We start from the raw sequence: 22,762 nt of genomic DNA on the forward strand, positions 1-22,762 counted from the left end.
AGCAGTTGTCCATGGCAACCAATCAGATTCTATATTTAATTAACTGAACAATCTAAAAAGATAAGTTGATTGGTCGCCATGGACAACTGCTCCAGATTCTGTCTGCTCCAGTTGTAAAAAATTCCCTAAGTGTATATGCCGACACATGACCTTCAACAACCTGTAAAGAAGCTGTATTTATTTATGCAAATGGTGAGCTAGTTGAGGAAAAAAATAATAATTGTGTTGTGTCAGCTGGATGGGCTTAAGTAGAAATTGAAAGGCGGTGCTGTACATGTAGAAAGTCCAAAATAATACCTGAAAAAATAAACACAAATTTTGTTATAGCACATGGGTTTAGTATTTGTGAATTTTGTATGTCATTCAAGGTTGATTATATGCTTTGATACTAGGGCCAATTTAGACAAGAGCAAATTAACCGACCAGCATGTCTTTGGAGTATGGGATGAAATCTGAGAACCTGGAGGAAACCTACACAAATGCAGGGAGAACATGCAAACTCCATGCAGACAGCATCCTGGGTGGGATTTGAACCAGGGACTATGGGTTGATTGAAATATAAATGCAAAAAATAAATCCTACCTAAGCATTTAAAGTAAATAAACAGAAATAATACATAGTTGGAGGGAATATATATACTGTATATACACTAAATTGCCAAAAGTATTGGGACACCCCTCCAAATCATTGGATTCAGGTGTTCCAATCACCTCCATGGTCACGGGTGTATAAAATCAAGCACCTAGGCATGCAGATTCTTCTACAAACATTGGTGAAAGAATGGGTCGCTCTCAGGAGCTCAGTGAATCCAAGCATGGTCCCGTGATAGGTTGCCACCTGTGCAATAAGTCCAGTCAGTGAAATTTCCTTGCTACTAAATATTCCATGGTCAAGTGTTAGTGGTATTGTAACAATGTGGAAGCAACTGGGAACAACAGCAACAGGGTCCAAACTTTGTGTGGCCTTCAGATTGGCACAACAACAGTGCGTAGAGGGCTTCATGGAATAGGTTTCCATGACCGAGCAGCTGCATCCAAGCCTTACATCACCAAGTGCAATGCAAAGCGTCAGATGCAGTGGTGTAAAGCATGCCACCACTGGACGAAGTGGAGACGTGTTCTCTGGAGTGATGAATCATGCTTCTCTGTCTGGCAATCCGATGGCCGTGTCTGGGTTTGGCGGTTGCCAGGAGAACGGTACTTGGCTGTAAAGTTTGGTGGAGGGGGGATTATGGTGTGTGGTTTTTTTTTTCAGGGGTTGGGCTTGGCCCCTTTGTACCAAGACATTTTGGACAATTTCATGCTCCCAACTATGTGGGAACAGTTTGGGGATGGCCCCTTCCTATTCCAACATGACTGGGCACCAGTGCACAAAGCAAGGTCCATAAAGACATAGATGAGCAAGTTTGGGGTGGAGGAATTTGACTGTCCTGCACAGAGTCCTGACCTCAGTCAGATAGCACACCTTTGGGATGAATTAGAGCGGAGACTGCGAGCCAGGCCTTCTCCTCCAACATCAGTACCTGACCTTACAAATGCGCTTCTGGAAGAATGGTCAAACATTCCCATAGACACACTCCTAAACCTTGTGGACGCTTTCCCAAAGGAGCTGAAGCTGTTATAGCAGCAAAGGTTGGGGCAACTCAATATTGAACCCGACAGACTAAGACTGGGATACCATTAAAGTTCATGTGCGTGTAAAGGCAGGCGTCCCAATAGTTTTGGCAATATAGTGTATATATGTATATATATATATATTTAGAAACCTATTTAGGAGCATGAACAATAACATGGTTAATTGTAATGTTTAAAACAGTTTTGTCTTTACTTTTGTTTTGAGGAGAATGGATAAGGATTAGGTTTTCTGTCTGGCTTACATTTTTTGCAATTGTCCCTTGTTGGAAGATTTAATGTCACCTCTCACCTAAAAGCAGGACACAGACAGCAAAAAAAACCAAAAGCTTCTAAGTCTTCCTCGCTCTATCAAAAATGTTTTGGCTGGAGTTCCACTTTAAATCTAATTAAAGTAGACAACATTGTCACCTTAAATCCATCCAGTTATACACAAGTGTTGCCCCCAATGAAATTTAATAAATGTACTGGTGATTGAAAAGTGTAGTTAAATCTGATACACAGAAATATAGATACTATTTCTTGCAAAGTAAAATCATTTGGGAACTTAACAGCCAAATTCATTTGCAGTCCACTGAAGTGATTCTGCTTGTAATCACTTATGGTGCCAGCTGAATTAATCAAGGCATGTATTAAATTATGAATTCAGGAAATTGTGGATTTTCAGACGGTCCAATCTCCAGAATCACTCAACTCAAATTAATCTAATAATTTATCATTCTGGAGTAACTTACTTGCTCAAATCTTTTAATTAATATTTCATTATGACATGTGCTTACCTGAAGTGGGATATATGAGGACAATCATTATGTATAGATTCAGAAACATTTTCAAACTAGTGGATATAAATGTAGAATACTTTAAAGCCGAACTCCAGGCAAGTAGCTAAATATGCAGATGAAATGCATATATGAGAGCTTTACCTTTTCAAATGATTTGTATTTTTGTCCATCCAGCTCTGAGATTTCCATCTCTGAGCTTTGCACAGATCCACAACACAGCCCTGCCAATTGGGAGGGGAAATGATGTTTCTCTGCTGCATTTTCACTTTTACTTGCACCTTTTGAAAGAACAGTGACAGGAAAAACATCACCCGGATAAGCTCATGTCTGTGTCACTCTTCTCCTATCAGTATACTCCTTGCAGGCTCCATTTGCCTATCCCCCCATCTAAGCTTTGCTGTATAGACTGTACAGTAGACTGCAAGAACCTGACACCAAGTCAGATTTTGGTACTGCTTGCATTTAAAGGAGAACTATGAGATGAGTGATTTCCACTCACCTCATAGTTCTAGCCGATCTATGACAATGAGACTGTCACAGGTCGGCTCAGTAGATCTCGAGGTGAGCGAACACATACCGGGTTCACTCACCTCTCGATCCTGTCACGGCTCTCTGCCGTGACAGGGGGAGGGGCTGGATTCCCCTCTCCCCGCTCCGATCTGCCAGCGCTGACTGGCGGTAGACTGCAAGAACCTGACACCATGTCAGATTTTGGTACTGCTTGCATTTAAAGGAGAACTATGAGATGTAGCTCGCAGTATACTGAGCTTAGGGTGACAGGAGGACGCTAGTTTGTGTCCTCCCATTACCCTAAGGAGAACTATGGGGAAAAACACTCACCCCATAGTTCTCCTTTAACAAAATAAATGTAATGACGTGTTAATGACTACAGAGCTGCATCAATGTCTGTCTTTTATTTCTGTGTAACATTCATATTTCATCTTTAGGGTATGGTCAAACCAGCAGTCGGCTGCTGGCATGTGTTTCCCTGAACAGTGCCAATGTGCTCAATCAAGCCACATCACACTGTTTCTTTATTTTTTGTAGAACTGTATTGAAATGTCACAAATATCAGATACCACCGGAACATGGAGGTGTGAACAAAGCCCATCCATGAGAAGGCAAATTGCCGTGTCTTGCATTCCAGCTGTGCTGAAAAAAACAACCAGTGCAGTTCGAACGCACATGGAGTGAACTAGCCCTCAAATGCTAAATGCTTATATTGTAAATATGAGCAAATATTGTAGCACTTAGAGCACAGATTTAGTTAAAATTTACAAAATGTCAGTGGCTTATGGCCACTTACCCCTTCCCAGAACTCTTATATACAGTTGTTTTATTAAAATAATTATCTTCACATGTTTTATATATGTGTACTGAGAGCATGCTAATTCATTATTTTTTTTATGTTTTTTTAACCATTTTACAAAAAAAAACAAAAACAAATGAAAGACATTGGAGTACTAAAAGTTTAGTGAATATGTTTCAGCTGGAAAAAAAAAGCAAACTTATTTCACCCTTCAGTAAATCAGGATGATTAGCTTTTATTTCTTTTGTGCTGGTTAAATAATGAAAGTAACACTTGACTGCTGCTGTAATACTGTACCTCTATGGTTGGTGTACCATAGCCATCTTGGAACAAATAATAGGTATGCTTCGAATCAGTATATCTCTGAAGAGATCAGTAATCTCTCTATTAGTTTTTCTCTGTCTGTCATTTCTCAGTCTGGAGGGAGGCAATCTAAATGACACTGTCAGGTGACAGTAAAGATATGTGTTCCCTAACTCCCCAATCTGTTACAGATTAAATTAAGCATTTATAGGGGCAATGTCTCAGTGACATCGTGTCATAACTGGCATATGATGATTGATGATATATTATGAAAATTACTACTCTTCGGTGTTACATTTACTAGCTGACATTCCTCAAATAATCATTATTTTAATTAAATAAATCCAATAGTGTTTTGCTACCTGATATACACAGATGGCTAAACCATAAATAAGTATTAAATATATATGTTCTGTATATGTGTATTATATATATCTATATATAGATAGATCTATATCTATATATAGATAGATATAGATCTATCTATATATAGATATAGATCTATATCTATATATTGTATATATATTGTATATAAAGATATAGATATATATTGCATTGCCCAATATAAATAATACATTGGAGCTAATTTATTTTATATTATATCTGCAAAGGTCCACCCACTATTTAGTCAGAGAGAGAGCTCTCCAATCAACGGGGAACATGAGTTTTGCTGATTGGAGAGCCATAGATCTCAGAAGGGGGCGTGCCAGACTTCTGCAGGGAGACCATTGCTTCAACACAAAGAGCAATGGTCCTTCCTTACTGCATGCTGGCACCTGGAATGCATTAAGTCAAATAAAGATGAAAGTTTCAATGGGCTTTAAGAATCCTGTACCAGAGATAAAAGTGTACAGAGACCACCTGGAACAGAAATGTTAAAGGAGAACTATGGGGTCAGTGTTTTTCCCCATAGTTCTCCTTAGGGTAACTGGAGGACACAAACTAGCGTCCTCCCGTTACCCTAAGCTCAGTATACCGCGAGCTACAGCTCGCGGTATACTGAGATGCCACAGCCCGAGTGGATCCTGACTTAGATGACGGGATCCGCCAAGCTGCGTGAGTGACAGCTGGCTCTGCCTATCTAGAGGCAGAGCCAGCTGTACCCTCCCCCTGTCCGTTCCGCCAGTCAGCGCTGGCAGATCGGAGCGGGAAGAGGGGAATCCAGCCCCTCCCCCTGTCACGGCAGAGAGCCGTGACAGGATCGAGAGGCGAGCGAACCCGGTATGTGTTCGCTCACCTCCCGATCTACTGAGCCGACCTGTGACAGTCTCATTGTCACAGGTCGGCTAGAACTATGAGGTGAGTGAAAAGCACTCACCTCATAGTTCTCCTTTAAGGGAGTTTGTCACTGGCTAGGATTTGACCAGTTGTCACTGATTAGTTTATAAACAAAGCCATGTGATTGCCTTTAAATAGCTGCAGATAAATGTTAATCTACAGGTCGTAGACAGAAATAGGTTCATGGGGCATTCTATATAAAATCCTGGAGGGGGGTTAAGAATGGCACGTTATGGTCCCCTGCACCCTCTCTTTATTGGTTAGAAGGAATACCCAAATTAAATAGTAATGGTCAAATTACCATACACTGGGTGGATTGCATATTTCTGCTTGGTGAAACAAATCTCAGCATCTGCTCCAGTGAATCAATGGCAGAGTGGATTTGCAAGGATTTGCTCATCACTACTCCCCACTGTTAATGAGATTCTGTCAGAAAACATGTCTATATTACTTAGCCTTACTTCGCCTCACACTTTGGGTAAGGTTTTCCATAGTTGAATTCAGACCACTAATGACTGTAACCAGTTTGATTGTGTAGTAAAGTATATCCTTTTAATAGAACATTGCATCTTTTGTTAGGGCTGGATAAAAACAGGGCATTATGCATAAGTGGCATGAAACACATTTGATGTTGAATGTTTTTTTTTTTTCCAGTTAGGGTCAGTGGAAGTAACAGACCATGCAATACAGTCCAAAACTTCCTTTACCTGGCTGTAGACTCAAACAGCTATGTATTATTTAAAAGAATTGATATGTTGTTGCTTTTCCTAGGAACGGGAGAATGATTGAAGAAAATGAAAAGTATTTATTAAGAGAAGATAACACGGAATTAACCATAAAGAACATTATCAACAGTGATGCAGGCTCCTATACCTGCAGAGCAACAAACAAAGCTGGAGTCACTGAAAAACCGTCCTTTCTACAGGTGTTTGGTAAGTCTGTTATGTTGTGTACTGCTGGCATCTTTTACAACATAAGAGTTGCAATATGGGGCCCATTCACACCACATCCTGATCATCTCCAAACCAGACCAGATTGTTTCCAGACCCAAAATGCATCCTAATGTATCCCTATCATATTTCTGGCCTCTGTTCACACCAGCGCAGTCCATTCAAGACCAGACCAGAAAAACACTGCATGTCTTATTTTGTCTGGTCTAGAATGCACTGGAACTGCAAGACAGTTCCCACCATTTTCCGGACCAGATCTCCTCCAGGAAATGGTGTGAACCTGCCCTAAAGCAGTACTACGTTTAAATATTTAAAAAGTGTGTGTAAAAAGAAGGGTTTTTTTTTTAGTTTTGAATAGATTTTTTATTACTGTCTTTGTGCCAAAGAAGTGATGCAAACCCCTCCCATGGGGACACCTGTTCTTAACATCAACTCTTTATGATGGGAATTTTCTTGTTGTGTCTCCAGGGCAGCAATGAAGGGAAATCTCACTAACAAGACATATGCAGCAAAACAATAACCTGTTGTTCACCCTTCCATACTATATTTAAAACTAAAAAATAAAGTTTTGGCTTAACATTCACTTTAAAGGGCTATTTCTGTGTGGCAGTGAAACACTATTACATGCGTTCCCTGTTTATGAAGCAAGAGACTAAATCCTTTGCTGAGATACCTATAATAAAAATGAAAATTACAGTAGCGAGGATAAGACCTCCCTAATGGCTGCAGCTTATGAGTGAAATTCATCTGGTGCAGAGATCTCATGAATAAAATCTCCAAGATATACAGGTGAAACTCGAATAATTAGAATATCGTGCAAAGTTCATTTATTTCACTAATGCAACTTAAAAGGTGAAACTAATATATGAGATAGACTCATTACATGCAAAGCAAGATAATTCAAGCCGTGATTTGTCATAATTGTGATGATTATGGCTTACAGCTCATGAAAGCCCCAAGAACCGCAAATCTACAACCTCAAAAAAGTAGATTATTACATGCAATCAATAAAACAAGGATTGTACATAGAACAATATCGGACCTCTGAAAAGTACAAGCATGCATATGTACTCAGTACTTGGTTTGGGCCCCTTTTGCAGCACTTACTGCAATTACTTTTGCACGATATTCTAATTATTCGAGTTTCACCTGTATAAGAAGCCAGCGGGTGATTCAACAGCCTCTATTAAAAACAAGTTGCTCTTTGCAACCACTAGAGGGCATTGTAGATGGGAGAGGCTGCTTTAGGAAGAGAAATGAAGGTGAACTCACATGTGGAAAGCTACAGGCTTGGTGTCTGAAAATTGTAGTTATCAGCAGATCAGGTTTCCCTTGAAACAGTCATTTTAGACTGCAAGAACAAGTTGAAATAAAGGATATATGGTGAAAGTACATTTATCTTTTTAGAACTCTTTCATAATTGACATATTGTAGCTATGAAAGCATTATCACCTGTGAAAGTTGAAAGATAAATAATTTGCAAGAATGTAAAGTGTTATATTGTAGGAAGTAACATGATGACTAGCGTGTGATTACTGGTACATTATTATCAGAAAAGGACTAAGTGTAAAAAAATAAATGGTATGAATGAGCAGAGAAACCTTACTTAAAACCTTATGACACTATGAGATTTTCTTTGCATCTACCATAGGATAGTGTAGCATGTGCGTAGCATCAGCGCAGCCTTCAGAAATTTTGGGGCCCCATACACGGCTTTAGGCATCCTATGTACAGAGACTGATGGGACCGGGGCTTACCCTCTAATGTCCCCACCCCAGTCACATCAGTCTCTGTACAGAGGAGCTTACACTCGAATGCCCCCCCAGTCATATCAGGCTCTGTACAGAGGAGCTTACACTCTAACGTCCCCCCACAGTCACATCAGTCTCTGTACAGAGGAGCTTACACTCTAATGTCCTCCCCCCAGTTACATCAGTCTCTGTACAGAGGAGCTTACACTCTAGTGTCCCCACCCACAGTCACATTACCCGCTGGATGCAGGGCTTTGTGACGCGCTGGACACTAGACATGTGTACCGGGGAAATTTTTTTCCGTTTCAGCTTGTTTTGATTCGGATTTTGTGTTATTTTGTTTTTAGGGATTTGGACTAATGTTCATTTCTGTTTCATGTTCGTATCGTTTGTTTCATTGCAGCAAAGTGACATAAAAATTTTTTTGTCACTTTGCTGCAATAAAAATTCGCCCACAAACGAAATTGTGTACAGACTACAGCTAACTAATTTTTCCAAAACGAATCGCACATGTCTACTGGACGCAGGGCTTAGGCTGGGTTCACACCTAGGCGTATTGAATATGCGCGTTTGTCGCCGTTTCCAAGGGCTACTTGGCTGTATCCCAATGGAAATGCGAGACCAAAACGCCCCAAAGAAGTACATGTACTTCTTTGGGCATAGGCCGTTTTTTATCGCGTTCGGACGGGCAAAAATACGGCAAGGTGTGAACCAGACCCATTGAATACAATGGGATTTAGATGTTTGAGCGTTTTGTGGAGCGTTCGTCGAGCGTTGAACAAGCTACAAAACGTTCAGGTGTGAACCAGGCCTTAGGGTTAGTTCACACCATAAGCAGTGCGCTCCAGTCCGATTGAAGTGAATGGCACCATAGCCATGCCCGTAGCCATGCCTGTAGCCATGCCCTCAACCCAAAGCTCAGTATATAGCCATTACCCAAACCTCAGTATATCGTGGGCTATTGCCCGCGATATACTGAGAGCAATGCAGTCGGGACGGATCCCGACAATACTGTTGAGATCCACCCAGCTGGCTGAGTGACAATGGGCTCTGCCTATCTAGAGACAGAGCCAACTGTACCCGCCCCCTCCCAGTCCGTTCCTCCAGTCAGCAGTGGGGGATCTGAGAGGGGAGGCGGGGAATCACTGCGGGAAATGGTGATTGACACTCACCACTCACTGCAGAGAGATAATCGGGAAGTGAGCAAGCGACGGTATGTGTTGGCTCACTTCCGGATCTATAGAGTCCAAGTGTGACAGTTTCAATGTCACACGTTGGCTCTAACTATGAGGATGAGTGTAAATCACTCACCTCATAGTTCTCCTTTAAGGAAGACAATCATTGAAATATTGTTTTTTGGATTACATACACTTTAAAGTAATATACGCATTGCAGTAATATCTAAAAATGTGTGCTCACTGAACATGCATGATACCTTCCATTTAGCTAATTAGACAATATGTTTGTTCTTATTTTTTACTGCTGTAATGCTGTCAGATACGAAGCTTGCATTGCTTATGTTTGTAGAGAACCAGCTGCCAAAAAGGAGCATCTCAGGTCCGGCGCTTGGGAGGTATGCCTGCCATTTGATCAATTTATGAGCAGATTTATCCAGATTTCATTTAGAAAGATTTTTTGGCAGATGCAGTCAGGTCTGGCTTGTTATCAAGGTTAAGACACCTGTCACGGATTCAGCCATGCGCTCTGCAGGTTTTATAACTAATCACAATGCTTCTAGGACAGCTCAGCTACCATCTAGTCCATTCTGATCTTTCTTTATCTTTTGCTCTTTAAATACACAAAATGACATTCAAATGCATAAAAACCTTTATAGCAAACACATTTGTATTAACAATTTACTGGCTTGATTTTTTTTTTAATATAAGGAGTGATTCACCCATTAAAGACAATGCAGTATCGATCTCTTCTCTGCTTTGATGTAAAGTTCCACACGAAGCCACAAACCAGTGGGAATGCGGCTGCAAGAGTTTGAGATACATGTTGTGCACATGTATCTGAACAAAAGTGTGCATGCTTGTGCACACTTGCAGCTAGAGGTGATTGCTTTGTACAAAACGTGCAGCAAATCCAGCTCTCTCCATGCTGCTTACCCTCAAAGAGCAGATGGAGACAGACTGATAAATATTGGGTGAACACAGTGTGGCTGTTGGAGAAAAACAGAGATGTTAAAGTGACACTAAACGCAGGAGTTAAATCTTAAAAATGCATTCACGTATCCTAACTATTAATGAATTGGTGTCTTATTTGTGTATGACTCGGCTGTAGATCCACAAATCATCTCTGAATTGGTGCTGACACTGTCCTTCCTTCTGGAAGGAGGCTACTTTTGTTTCCCATGGTTCCTGTGTGTGTTGTAAAGTAGCCACCGCTCCAAACAGCACAAATTAAGAGATAATTTGAGAATCTAAAACTGAGTGATACACAAATAAGATACATTTTGTATTAATAACGTACTTTGTATGCACTTTAAAACTTGAAGCATTGCAGTCTACTGTATACTACTACATGTCTGCTATGTCATGGAGGCAGAAAGACTCAACCTGTAAGCCTTAAAACTGAGATCGTCATTGGATCCTTCCAGGTGATTGAAGGTCACCCAGAGAGTTAGACTGTCAATATCCCTTAGAGCTCTGGCTTCCTATTTGAGGAGGGAGGGCACTGTCAGTCTGTATTATAGTGAACTGTTAAGTGGCTCTTTGACAGCTCTTGCTGTTAAATATGAATATTTGTCTTGCAGAGCCAAATGAGCCTCACTTCAGGAGAAGATTTGCCTATCTACATTCAAAATTAGTGTATGTACAGGGAAAATACGACAGCACTGATGCATGTGCATAATTTTGGCTGTCTATGCACATATTAAAACTCATATGGAAACCCAAGACCAAAAATATAGTATATAACAGCTTACCAGTCCTTAGATGTTGTGGCTTCATTAGTTTTTTTTTTTCTCAGGCTAAGAAAATGTTTAACACTTAAAGAAGATACCTATTGATTCTGCCAGAAATGCAGAGTGCTTGTCATTCTTGTGAGCTGCACCGAAGGTCATTTTCTTTTCTAGCCATCTTTTGTAAACAACCCATTTTTTCTGCCTCCTAGATAATGGAGATGGAGAGATAAGGACATGTTTGTAGTCTATATCAGGAGAGCAGCCTAGGGTGACAACCATTAGTTGAGTAATACAGAGATTAGAAAGAATAAATGTAAACAAATCACCAGGACCAGACGGGTTACATCCAAGGTACTAAAGGAACTTAATCAAGTCTTAGCCAGACCCTTGTAGAAGATGTTTATGGACATTTTAATGACAGGTATGGTCCTAGCTGACTGGAGGAGAGCAAATGTAGTACCAATATTTAAAAAGGGGAAAAGAAGTGACCCAGGTAACTACCGGCCTGTCAGCTTAACATCAATAGTGTTTACAATATTTGAAGGCATGATACAGGACTACATGCAGGAATTTACAAATAAAACTGGTATCATAAGTGGTAACCAACATGGTTTCATGAAGGACTGTTCTTGTCAGATCAATCTATTAACATATTATGAGGAATTAAGTACTAAATTAGACAAAGGAAAACCAGTAGATGTGGTGTATCTGGACTTTGGTAAAGCATTTGACACAGTATCCCACAAATGTGTAATGCATAAAATAAGGTCTATAAGTCTAGATGGAATTGTATGTACATGGGTGTAAAATTGGCTGCAAGAACAGACCCAGCGGGTAGTGATAAATAGGTAATTCGCTAATTGGGCAAGGGTGCCCCAGGGTTCAGTCCTGGGACTGATCCTGTTCATGTTATTCATCCATGAAATAGAGATTGGAATAAATAGCTCAATTTTGTTTTTTTGCGGATGATACTAAACTCTGCAGAGCAGTAAATTCTGAACAGGAGATATTTGCACTACAACAAGACCTAAGCAAAATTAAAGTATGGGATACAAGATGGCAAATGCGATTTAATGTAGAAAAATGTAAGGTTATGCACATGGGAGTAAAGAACATGTGCGCAAGCTACTACTTGGGGGGTGCTACATTAGGGAAGTCAGAAATAGAAAAAGACCAGGTGTGCTCATAGATCACAGATTTGGCAATAGTATGCAATGCCAAGCAGCAGCCAGCAAAGCTAACAAGATACTGGCTTGTATTAAAAGAGGAATTGTGGCAAGGGATGAAAGAGTTTCACTTTATAAATCATTGGTTTGGCCCCATCTTGAGTAATCCCAAAACTGTATTCAGAACCCAGGGACGCAACAAGAGGTTAGAAGAGAGGGGGTTCAATCTTAGAATTTGCACGAGGTATTTCACTGTGAGAGTAGTGAAAGTTTGGAATTCTCTACCACAGGCGGTGATATCTACTGATAACATTGATGAATTCAAGAAACTTCTGGATGAGTTTCTACTTTCGCAGAATCTACAGGGATATCTGAAGTGTTAGAGCAAGATAAATATACACACATACACACACACACACACACACACACACATAGGTTTAACTGGATGGACCTTGGTCTTTATTCAACCGTACATACTATGGGGTCTATTCACAAAGCTGCCGAGGGCAGCCGAGTGAATGATCGATCAGAAGTGAAGTGAGCCGAACACTGTTCGGCTATTCACTTCAGGCTGGTACGGCTGATTTAAGCCGTACATCAGCTGAAATGCGCCGTACATCGGCTTGCTTCGTGTGGCTTCGGATCAGCCGAACATGCTCAGCATGTTCGGCTGACCCGAAGTGCAGAAGGAGTTCGACTCAGCCGATCCAACATCTGGATCGGCTGAGCCGAACCTCCGGCAGGCTTCACACTGCTGTTCAGGCTATTCTGAAAGATCCCGAACAGCAGTGAGAGAATAGCCGAATGCCGCCGAGCGGCATATTGTGAATAGCCCGTACAGCACCCCCTCGGTTCTCCTGAACCGAAGGGGTCCTGGGGCCGAAGCTAGCCGAAGGATCGGCCGAAGCTACGGCCAGATCCTTTGGCAGCTTTGTGAATAGACCCCTATGTTACTATGTAACAATGGCCCCCTCCATAGACACAGTGGAACTGTGAAGTAGCCACCACCTCCACATATGCATACTTACCTAGATCTGACACTCGCAGCTTTCAGTGATCCAGCACCGCAACTCTCACCCTCCTGGCCACTCCTGGGACCACCCCCCTCCATCTTCGGAAGTCTATGGGGCTGTAATGTGCAAGTACAACTAGGAGAGTAAAACTTGTGGTCCTGGATGTAAACAATCATTGGAGGCCACAGCCATTGGATTGAAGTAGGTAGATGCATCTGTGGAGGGAGTGAGTGGGTAAGTTTAGGTCAGGGCAAAGGGGTAAAAAGGATAAGTACACTTTGTGTTAAAGTACAGTTATCCTTTAAAGAGCCTCTTTCACACAGGTGTGGACAATATCTTGCTAGCCCACCACTGACTTACTTATACCCCCCAGCTGCTTCCTCTACTGCGGCCATATAAAAATACCCTGTTGGAGCTTACACAGGGCTGGTGATGCCTCCCCCCACTGTCATGTGACAGTTTTTGGGCCTGGTAATTGGCCATTTAGCTCAGGCATTGAATCATGGAAGAAGGTCACATGTTCCCCCATACCTCAAAACAGCTGGTATTTTGCATTAGCTTTAATCAAGATAGGAGCGACTTTGGGGTGGGGATGATCAGCAAAGGTTGAGTATAAATAAGTCGGGGGCAGGCAACTTCAAGACTTTGACCGTTTTCGACAAATAGGTAAAGTATAGGGCCTCTTTAAACTCACATTGATTAGATTTTAAATTGATCACATATACAGAACAGTAAGGATAAGCAGCCATACGGTGAACCACGTCTTAATGGTATGTGTAAATGCTGAGATACATCTAGAAAAAACATATTTGACACTGATTCTGTTTCTCAAGAACTCATTTGAGAAATACATTATTGCTGCCAGCACATTTTCTATATAAAATGTCATTTTAGATAATTCAAGAGATCACTGAGGACTCACAAGCTTATAACCTTAGCTGGAGAATTGTCTTGCTATATCTCTGCTATATGGTGTGTGCTGTAATAATTCTGTTGAAAGGAAGCAATACAAAAGAATGAAGCTATGCTGCTTTTCTAGAAACAGCAGCCTGTAAGCGTTCACCGGGGAATGAGTGTCTGCTAGATTGTATCTTACAGTCAGTACACAAGAATGATCGGAGTGTTACCGTAACCACAATCTGGGTCTTTTTCTTGCAGGATAGGTATGAAGCAGTTAAGGCCAAAAGCAAGATTTTGGAATAAGTGATTATACACTTTATAAAAATGGTGCTTGCTGATGTACAAAAATCTAGCAGATTGACCCAGGCAGGAAAAATATCAGATTTAAAATAGAATTACAAAAACACAAAGAGAAACTGAACTTTGTCCCAAAAAAGGCAGGTGGAGGGTGAAGGGATAGTCACCAACATTGCCTGTGGCTTCTCAACAGCAGATCTTTCCTCATTACTGACTTACCATACCTTGTCCTTCACTGTGTCTCTGTGCGGGGGTGGCCATCTTGGACAAGGCAGGGCTTGTTTACTTATGTCAAAGCCTCCAGCAAGGAGAACAATGAGCACACAGTGGTGACATCACCAAATCTCACTTCAAATCTCATTAGACTAGCTGTCAGAGGCAGCAGTGTCTTACATCTCACACTGAAGGTATACATATATATGATTGTAGGCTTAGGAGTGCCTAAGTACCCTCACATACCAGGAAGTGCATTGCTATTTTTCTGGAGGAGTTGCAGACAAAAGGTACATTTTCAGGATACTGTTTAGACACAACTAATATTTTTAAACTTTCCCTCTAACATTACAAATCTCACTTTATGATTTCAGTACCACTTTACATTGGGTATAAACTAGTAATTACCAGCAATACAACTGTCCAAGGAAGGAAAATTGTGACACTTCAAAAATCCATGTGTGTCTTTTATTTTATAAATCCGGCATTAAGAACATCTCAGAACAACAACAAGGGTCAAGATAGGGAACTGGGAACAATACTAGCTGATATTAGTTAGTAAAGGCAGAAAGCACATGAATTTCACAAGGTTTTTGCCCGGATCAACAGACATTTTGCATTTATTGAAGAAATAACCAAAGATACCAAAATGTTCAATGGTATATTCACTAAACCAGATGGGAATAAATAAGAGAAGTTCATTGTTAGGGTTAACATACACTTTAAAGAGTGTATGTAAATAGTATGCATTTAATTAATGGCTTCTGTGCCGAACAAGCAACCCTTTGTGTTTTCACAGCAGAGGGGAAGTCCCCCTGCGCATTGGCAGTACAGGACCATGAAGATCGCTGGAAATCATTGTAGTAGCTGCACATATTACAATGTTTTACAGGCTCCCCGTGGCCTTACTAGATATCAAATATGAATACTTACATTGGGCCAAACTGGAACATTGTAAGTATACATAGATATTTAAGCCTGGATTTCAGCTTTATATTTAGGTGGCTATAGGTTGCATGGTCTATATACAGTATATATATTACATTGTTGCAATTAGTGCTTAGCGTTTAGGACAAAATTTGTTCTGGAAGTGTTTCATATTCTTTTGTTGAAATAGATATTCATTATTCACTTTCTCTGCATTCCTTCTGTACCCCCAGTCCACTGCCAAAGCCCAAAAATAGTGACAATTCATGACTAATACAGGACTATGCACCTCTCCACACTCCCATGTGACAGCATTGAGGCCCAGCAACTTGACACTCATTGTATTATGCTGCCCAGCTTCTGATCCAGTATTTTTTGTACAAATGGTGATCATAGGCTTTTGCAATTGTTTTCCAGTCCTCATGTCTTGTTTCAGTGTTATACTACTAAATAATTTTAGCAGTAATGTAATTAATTTTGTTAACAGTGCAGCCTCATATTATACAACTGCAGAATGAGACAACTGTTGAAAACGGTCATGCGACGTTGACATGTGAAGCAGAGGGCGAGCCTGTCCCCGAGATTACATGGAAGAGAGCAAGTGATGGGAGGACTTTTTATGGTGGAGACAAGGTGAGATTGTTTTTTGGGTTTTTTCGGACAATTATGTGTAAATAATAAATGGCTACTTTAAAGAAGAACTGTTGCAAGGCTATGGACATTCAGATATTAATCTTAACAAGTAGCAAATACAGTTTAAAATGTATGTCCAGCTAACACTTATTTTTTTTTATTTGGATAGTGGTTGGTATTCCTCCATAATCTGCTATTTCTTCTGTCGATTTCTCTATCTACCCTATCGGACAGCTAGATTAAGTTAAATCCATTCCACCTTATCTTCTCCAAAACATGCTCTTTAATTGTTTGCCCCCCGAGTGCTGTCTAAAAGGTTTTATACTTACCTCCAGCTTTGATCCAGCAATCTTTGCTGTGCAGTCTTGGTTTAAGCTGCACAACCTTTCTTTCCCATAGAAACTAATGGGGCCATGGCGTGCATGTGCAGTAAGGAGCAGACATTTTCAGAGGATATGCTGTGTGGCTCACAGCAGGGCCACACACTTAAGGCTGCTGAATCTGGGCTAAATGGTAAGTACAAGACCTAGTAGTCATGTGCTATTCGTTTCGGAAAAATTAGTTTTTTGGACAAATTTTAATTATTCGGAGATTCGGATGTATCAGAATTTCTGAATAACAGAAATGATGAATGAAAATGAATCGGAATTTCCGAAAACGACATTTCGGACGAAATACGTTAGCGGTAGTCTGTACGAATTTTCCTTGCAGCAAAGTGACATTAAAAAAAATATATTTTGTTTTATAATGTCACTTTGCTGCAACGAAACAAACAATTCGTACAGACTACTGCTAACGTATTTTGGCCGAATCCGAATCCCGAAACAAATTGACTTTCGGACCCAAATCCCGAAAAAGAAATAACGCAAAATCAGAATCAAAACTAAATGAAACTAAACAAATGTTTTGCCGGTGCACATGTCTAAGACCTAGTGGGCAGCACTCAAGTGGTGGGGGAACTAATTAAAGGGAAAACAATAAACCATACTTGTTCTTTAAAGTGTATTAACTGCTTGGTGGGGGAACTAATTAAAGGGAAAAAATAAGCCATGCTTGTTCTTTAAAGTGTATTAAAATGTATTAACTGCTTGTTAAGAATATGTAGATATGTAAATGCCAATAGCCGGGCAACAGTTCTACTCTCAGACATTAGTGTAAATGTAGAACATTTTACTCTAGTGAAACCCTATACCAGTGGTGGTGAACCTTGGCACTCCAGCTGTTTTAGAACTACAAGTCCCATGAGGCACTGCAAGGCTCTGACAATCACAGACATAACTCCCAGAGGCAGATGCATGTTGGGATTTGTAGTTTTGGCACAGCTGGAGTGCCAAGGTTCGCCACCACTGCCCTATAACATTGTAAAGTCTGTTATCCATATATTTTTGTTGACTGCAGCTTATTATCAAACAAAGAATTGTATTTTATTTTTTTCAAGCAATGTCACATCCCTGTTAGCATTCAATGTAAATTTGTGTAAAGTTGTACTGGATTATCACTAAACATTATCGGACTTATTACACTTTAAAAAAATTGAAGTGCTTAAAGATAAATTAAAGAGAGCCTGTGATGTAATCACACACAATAAAGCAATTATATTAGTGTAATGGGTTTCCTTGTGCCTTCAATTTGTTCTTTTTCTTGCTCTTGGTCATGTGTCTCCTCTGAGATATTGGCAATGCTTTAATATGCAAGCAGTGGCTTTCCTTGAAGTTGTGCTTGACCTTGCCCTTCCCACTTCCTTTTCTTTGTTTTTAGTCCACAGTAATGATAAACAAAGTAGAAAAGGCATAAGGGGCGGGGACAAGCACATTTTCAGGAAAAGTTGATGTTTGCATATTAGATGCAATGCTGATAGCATAGCAGTGAACTTAACTAAAAATCTATAAATAGCAAAATCAGAAGGCCTAGGAAGACCTTTAAAGGAAACCTATGCAAAGGAAATATGGTGGCTGTCATTACTGAACTTCATTAGAAATACTAGCTGCATGGATGCTTCTAGGTTTATTACTATAGATTTAGATCATGAAGGACACAATGAAGCCAGGCATAGAAGTAATAACCATAATCATAACAACTGTACCTTTTTTCAGTGAATGTACAATTGTTGGTGATGTTAGGCATAGACTGATTATAACAGAAAACAGCTACTGTATTAGACAATACATTGCAGGTGCACAACATCTCCAAATTCATCTTAGAAAAAGTTGAACTGGTATTATTGACATCATCAAGAACCATAGCCTCTAAACACACCATAGAGATTTAAATGGCTGGGGAGATCCTGAACATACTTTTATTGTTAAAAAAAATACAGCAATAAACAGTATGTACAAATATGGAGGTGATGCTCTATATTTCCCCTGGGAAAGTGCAATATATAAAATGCTCTTACTCTTTAAAGTTGTTTTGACAGACAAGTAATGTTCTGCAAGTTCCAGCATTTAGGTCCTTGGTGAGTTCCCCTTCCCTTATTTTTCTGGGTTTATTGCAGTTAGACATAAAATAAATCGGTAAATAAATGCAGTGTGCTGTACATTAAAACCCACTGTAATGCCAAGGGATTAATATGATCTAAATCCAAACTGTTAGAGTTCATATTTTATTGTTTTGACTAGGGATAGTTTTGGATAGAGTAGGGAAGGTTTAAAATCCCTGTCAGTTTATGTTTTGTTGCCCATTGGGGAGATTTCCCTTCACTTTCTTTCCTTGAGATACAAAGGAAGTAGAATGAATTATTTACAAAATGTGGGAAATTCCCCTCTTAAACAGTTGTCACAGGAACCAATGTACCTATTGGAAAATTTACTCTCGCCTCCTGTTCTGGCGACAACTCTAAAAGTTTGGATTTCCCATAATTTTTTATCTTGGTGACAGTGATCACTAGGACAAACAGTAAGGATGAATTTTCCCAGTGTGGAAGCAGACAGCAAAAAAAAAACAAAAAAAAACAAAAAAAAACTTGGAGGGGATTTGTAGGGTAGCACTGGGGTTGTGTGGAATAGCACTGCGCCTGATATTCTTAATGGCTACTGTACTTATATTGGGATTTTGCATCTCTAAAGGCTGTTGTCAAGGGTGAGACATGTTTTAAAGAAAGGTATTCAAAGTTTCTGACTGTTAAATATTTAATTTACTTGGAAAATGTAATATAAAGTAGCCAGTGCATTTTAGGTTACCACTCTTCTTGAGGGTTACAAACTTGAAAATGTAGGCCTGTGTTTAATAGGTAATGGAGCCAGGTGGGATGCCTTGGATGAGGCTTAAATCATGGTCTACACATCTTGGTGTGTTCCAAAGCTGAAAGGAGCTCTAACCCTTCCTAAATCTATCAGTAACATGGCTAGACACACACTTTAAAGTTGGGTATACATGGGTAGATTTTTGCACAAATATTAGTATGGAAAATCTTGTCAGAACATTCAATAACGCCATCAGAGACTTGGCTATTGCTGTTAGGAATTTTGTTTGAGTGCTTTTATTTAACATTTGATTTTGGAATGAATAGAGTTTCCCCCCAAAAAAACAAAAATCACATTCACTGTTAGAATTTTGTTTGATCAAGAAAAATTTCCCAACATGCTCCTTCAAAAAATTTTCAGCACTGTGGTCAAAATTGATCATCACTTTGACCACACCATGGATTAGAGATTTTTCCAAAATCAATTTTGTTTGTTTTAAATTCTAACCATGTATGAGCTACTTAAGGTGGAATCTTAGCAAGTCTGAATCCTATGACTTATTTTTGCTTTGGGTATTTCATCATGTCTCCTATTATTTTTGAAAATACAGAAAGTCATATGACTAATCTCCATATACACTTTTATATTTACCCAGAAGTGTTAAGATGTGGCCAGGTAAGCAAAAAAAATACATAATTTCAAAAAAAATTCCATTAGTAATTGGTCCCTGTCACTCTTCTTCCCAAACTTAGGCTCATACAGTGAGGAAAATAATTATTTGATCCCCTGCAGATTTTGGTCTTGCCCATGGTGGTGAGGTTTACATAGTATTTGAGGTTGAATAAAAAAGATGGAAGAAAGAGATTCTGTGGACAGGTGTCTTTTATATACATAATGAGTTGTCGTTAGAAGCACCTTCTTAAAGTGACAGGACTAATCTGTGTGCCACATAGCCAGACGGTGGGAGCCAGAATTATTGTTGGTTGGTAGGGGATCAAGTACTTATTTTACTCACTGAACTGCAACTCAATTTATAACATTTGTATCATGTGTTTTTTCTGGATTTTTGGTTGATATTCTGTCTCTATCATTTAAAATACACCTATGATAAAAATTATAGACCTTTAATTTCTTTGTAAGTGGGCAAACTTACAAAATCTGCAGGGGGTCAAATAATTATTTTCCACACTGTAACTCCTTAATGGTAAATAAGGCTCTGCATGCTATATAGAGCGTGAGTGCAAGATGTCCTTTGCTGTTGAGAAATTATTTAAGGGAATTGTATATGTAATTGCAGCGTTGAGTTGTTTTCGGTTGCTAGTGACAGAGCACCAGATGGTAATGGCCCCAGACACAGATATCTCACGTGTACTTCTAGATTATTCATTACTAAGTGATCATGCATTGCAGAGTCTGCAACAAGAGATTTAGAAATCTCTTGCTTTGTCTTGTAATAATTGTGAATAGTTGTATGTTTGTGTGTATGATTTGTGGGTTGGGGTTCCAGTAGATAGAATAGTTCAATGGGGTTAATTAATTAAAGGGGAAAAAAAGCTGTTCACTTTGCAAGGGTAAGTGTGCTTTCCGGTGGAATTTTCCTTTACCTCAGTTAATGTTGTGAAAATTCACTTTGTCAATCATGAGTAAAGACATTTGAAAAAGCTATATTTTTGCTTGTACTTGATTGGATGATGAATTCAGCATAGCTGAAGGGACAATTTTTCTTGCAAAGCACCAATTCCCTTGCAAAGTGAAATGCCTATTTGCCTTTAGTAAATCAACCCCAATATCTTACTGCTGGAATCCCTGAAATGTGTAAAGTCCAACTGAACTAGTTAAAATGAGTTACATTTCAGGTGCATCAAAACAAAATGTGTGCAAAGTCTTACAGCTTGGGGAATGCCTGTCCCCTGCCAGCATGCTGTAGGGAAGGACCCATGCTCTCTGTGTGGAAGCGGTGGTCTATCTGCACAGGTCCAACATACCCCCTGCTGAGACCAATTTCTATCTTTCAAAGTATTTTATTAATTTTCCAAAGTAGAATGAGACCAATTTCTAGTCAGCAAAGCTCCCCCTCCCAGCTGACTGGAGAGCTAAAGCTATGGTGGACCTCTGCAGAGAGACCCCTGATTCCACAAAGAGAGAAAGGGACCTTCTCTGCAGGAGGCTGGAAGGGGACATCCTTTTCTACTCAGTATGTGGCTGCTTTCTACAGAAAGTAAATTGTAAGACTTGGAACATTGTTTGTTTTGATGCATCTGGATTTAATTTATCTGATTTAAACTGAAAGTTCATTTGGGCTTTAAGAAGCTTGTAGATTTTTTTAATGACCCTCCTACAGTGTCAGCTTTTGGCGTATATAACATAGCTATATTTTGTCTAAGCTAATCTAACCACTAAAAATAGAAAAAATCTTTTTTCAATAAGGCAGTGTAGATGATAATGTTACATAGTTACATAGTATTTGAGGTTGAATAAAGACATTAGTCCATCAAGTCCAACCTATTAGGATCTCATTCTAGGAGTACCCGTACCCCTGTATATTACGGTCCCTTAAGAAATCGTCCAAAAGTTTCTTGAACAATTCCACATTATTTGCTGAAATGTACAAAGTGTGGTGACCTAAAGTCGCAATCATATTTTATTTTACCAATGTTAGATCTGATGAAAGTATCAAATTTGCTACAGCTGCAAATTACTCATGTTAAATAAGTCAGGACTATTTTATGGGTCATAAACAACAAAAAACAAGTGATCTGATTTACAGATTTGGACTATGATATGGTTATAAAAATATGTTTAACTAGGAAATTGATCTGCTTTTAACAGCTGTATCAAGATATTGGTGCCAACAAGCTTGTTGGATTAAAGTTATGCAGCTTTAGCATTATATGCAGTAAAATTTTTGGAAATGAGAAAGTTTAAACAATGAGTAATATATTACAGTTGAAAACTTGCCAATATTCCTTTCCTTCCAGCTATTTCATTTCACATTACCTATGATTGTTTATTCACTTCGAATGAGGTTGCCAATTCTGGGCATGCAGAACAGCCATCAGTCAGATTGAATTGTATCATTGGTATTTAATCAGCCACAGCCATACTCCGGTACTCAAAACGTACAATCTATTATATATTTTTACAGTTTTCTACATATTTACATTTATTAACAAATTCCTAGTTGCTTATCTAAAATAGTACAGTGGTACAGAAGCAAAATTTTGCCGAACTTCCTGTTCGCGAACCAAGCTACCACTGTATTACACTCCCAAATGAATCCAGTAATGATTCAATAATGAATGCATATTAAAAAAATATACATTGCACAGCAAAGTATTCCTTTACATTTTTGCCCATGCACAAGTGTCATGTTTCCAAATAGTTGGCTCCAACTCTCTCAGCTCAGTTTTCCTGAACTTCCTGTCAAGTACAGATCACAATGGAGAACAAAGTCTCCAGCAGCTGTCCATCTACTAGCTTGGAAAAGGGGGGAGGGAAAAAGAGGGAGCAAGTGGGAGG

General features: G+C 39.5%; 1 protein-coding gene across 1 annotated transcript in view; it reads left to right on the forward strand.

The window, feature by feature from the left end:
- Positions 1-22,762, forward strand: part of NCAM2 (neural cell adhesion molecule 2) — a 165,680-nt gene that overhangs the window by 94,132 nt on the left and 48,786 nt on the right. Inside the window, exons 8-9 of the mRNA XM_018557205.1 lie at positions 6,075-6,235; positions 15,916-16,061. Coding sequence (XP_018412707.1) covers positions 6,075-6,235; positions 15,916-16,061 — 307 coding nt within the window. The remainder of the gene's footprint in view (positions 1-6,074; positions 6,236-15,915; positions 16,062-22,762) is intronic.

The sequence above is a fragment of the Nanorana parkeri genome, unplaced genomic scaffold, assembly GCF_000935625.1.
Source record: "Nanorana parkeri isolate BGI_ZX_2015 unplaced genomic scaffold, ASM93562v1 scaffold272, whole genome shotgun sequence".
Classification (NCBI taxonomy): Eukaryota; Metazoa; Chordata; class Amphibia; order Anura; family Dicroglossidae; genus Nanorana; species Nanorana parkeri.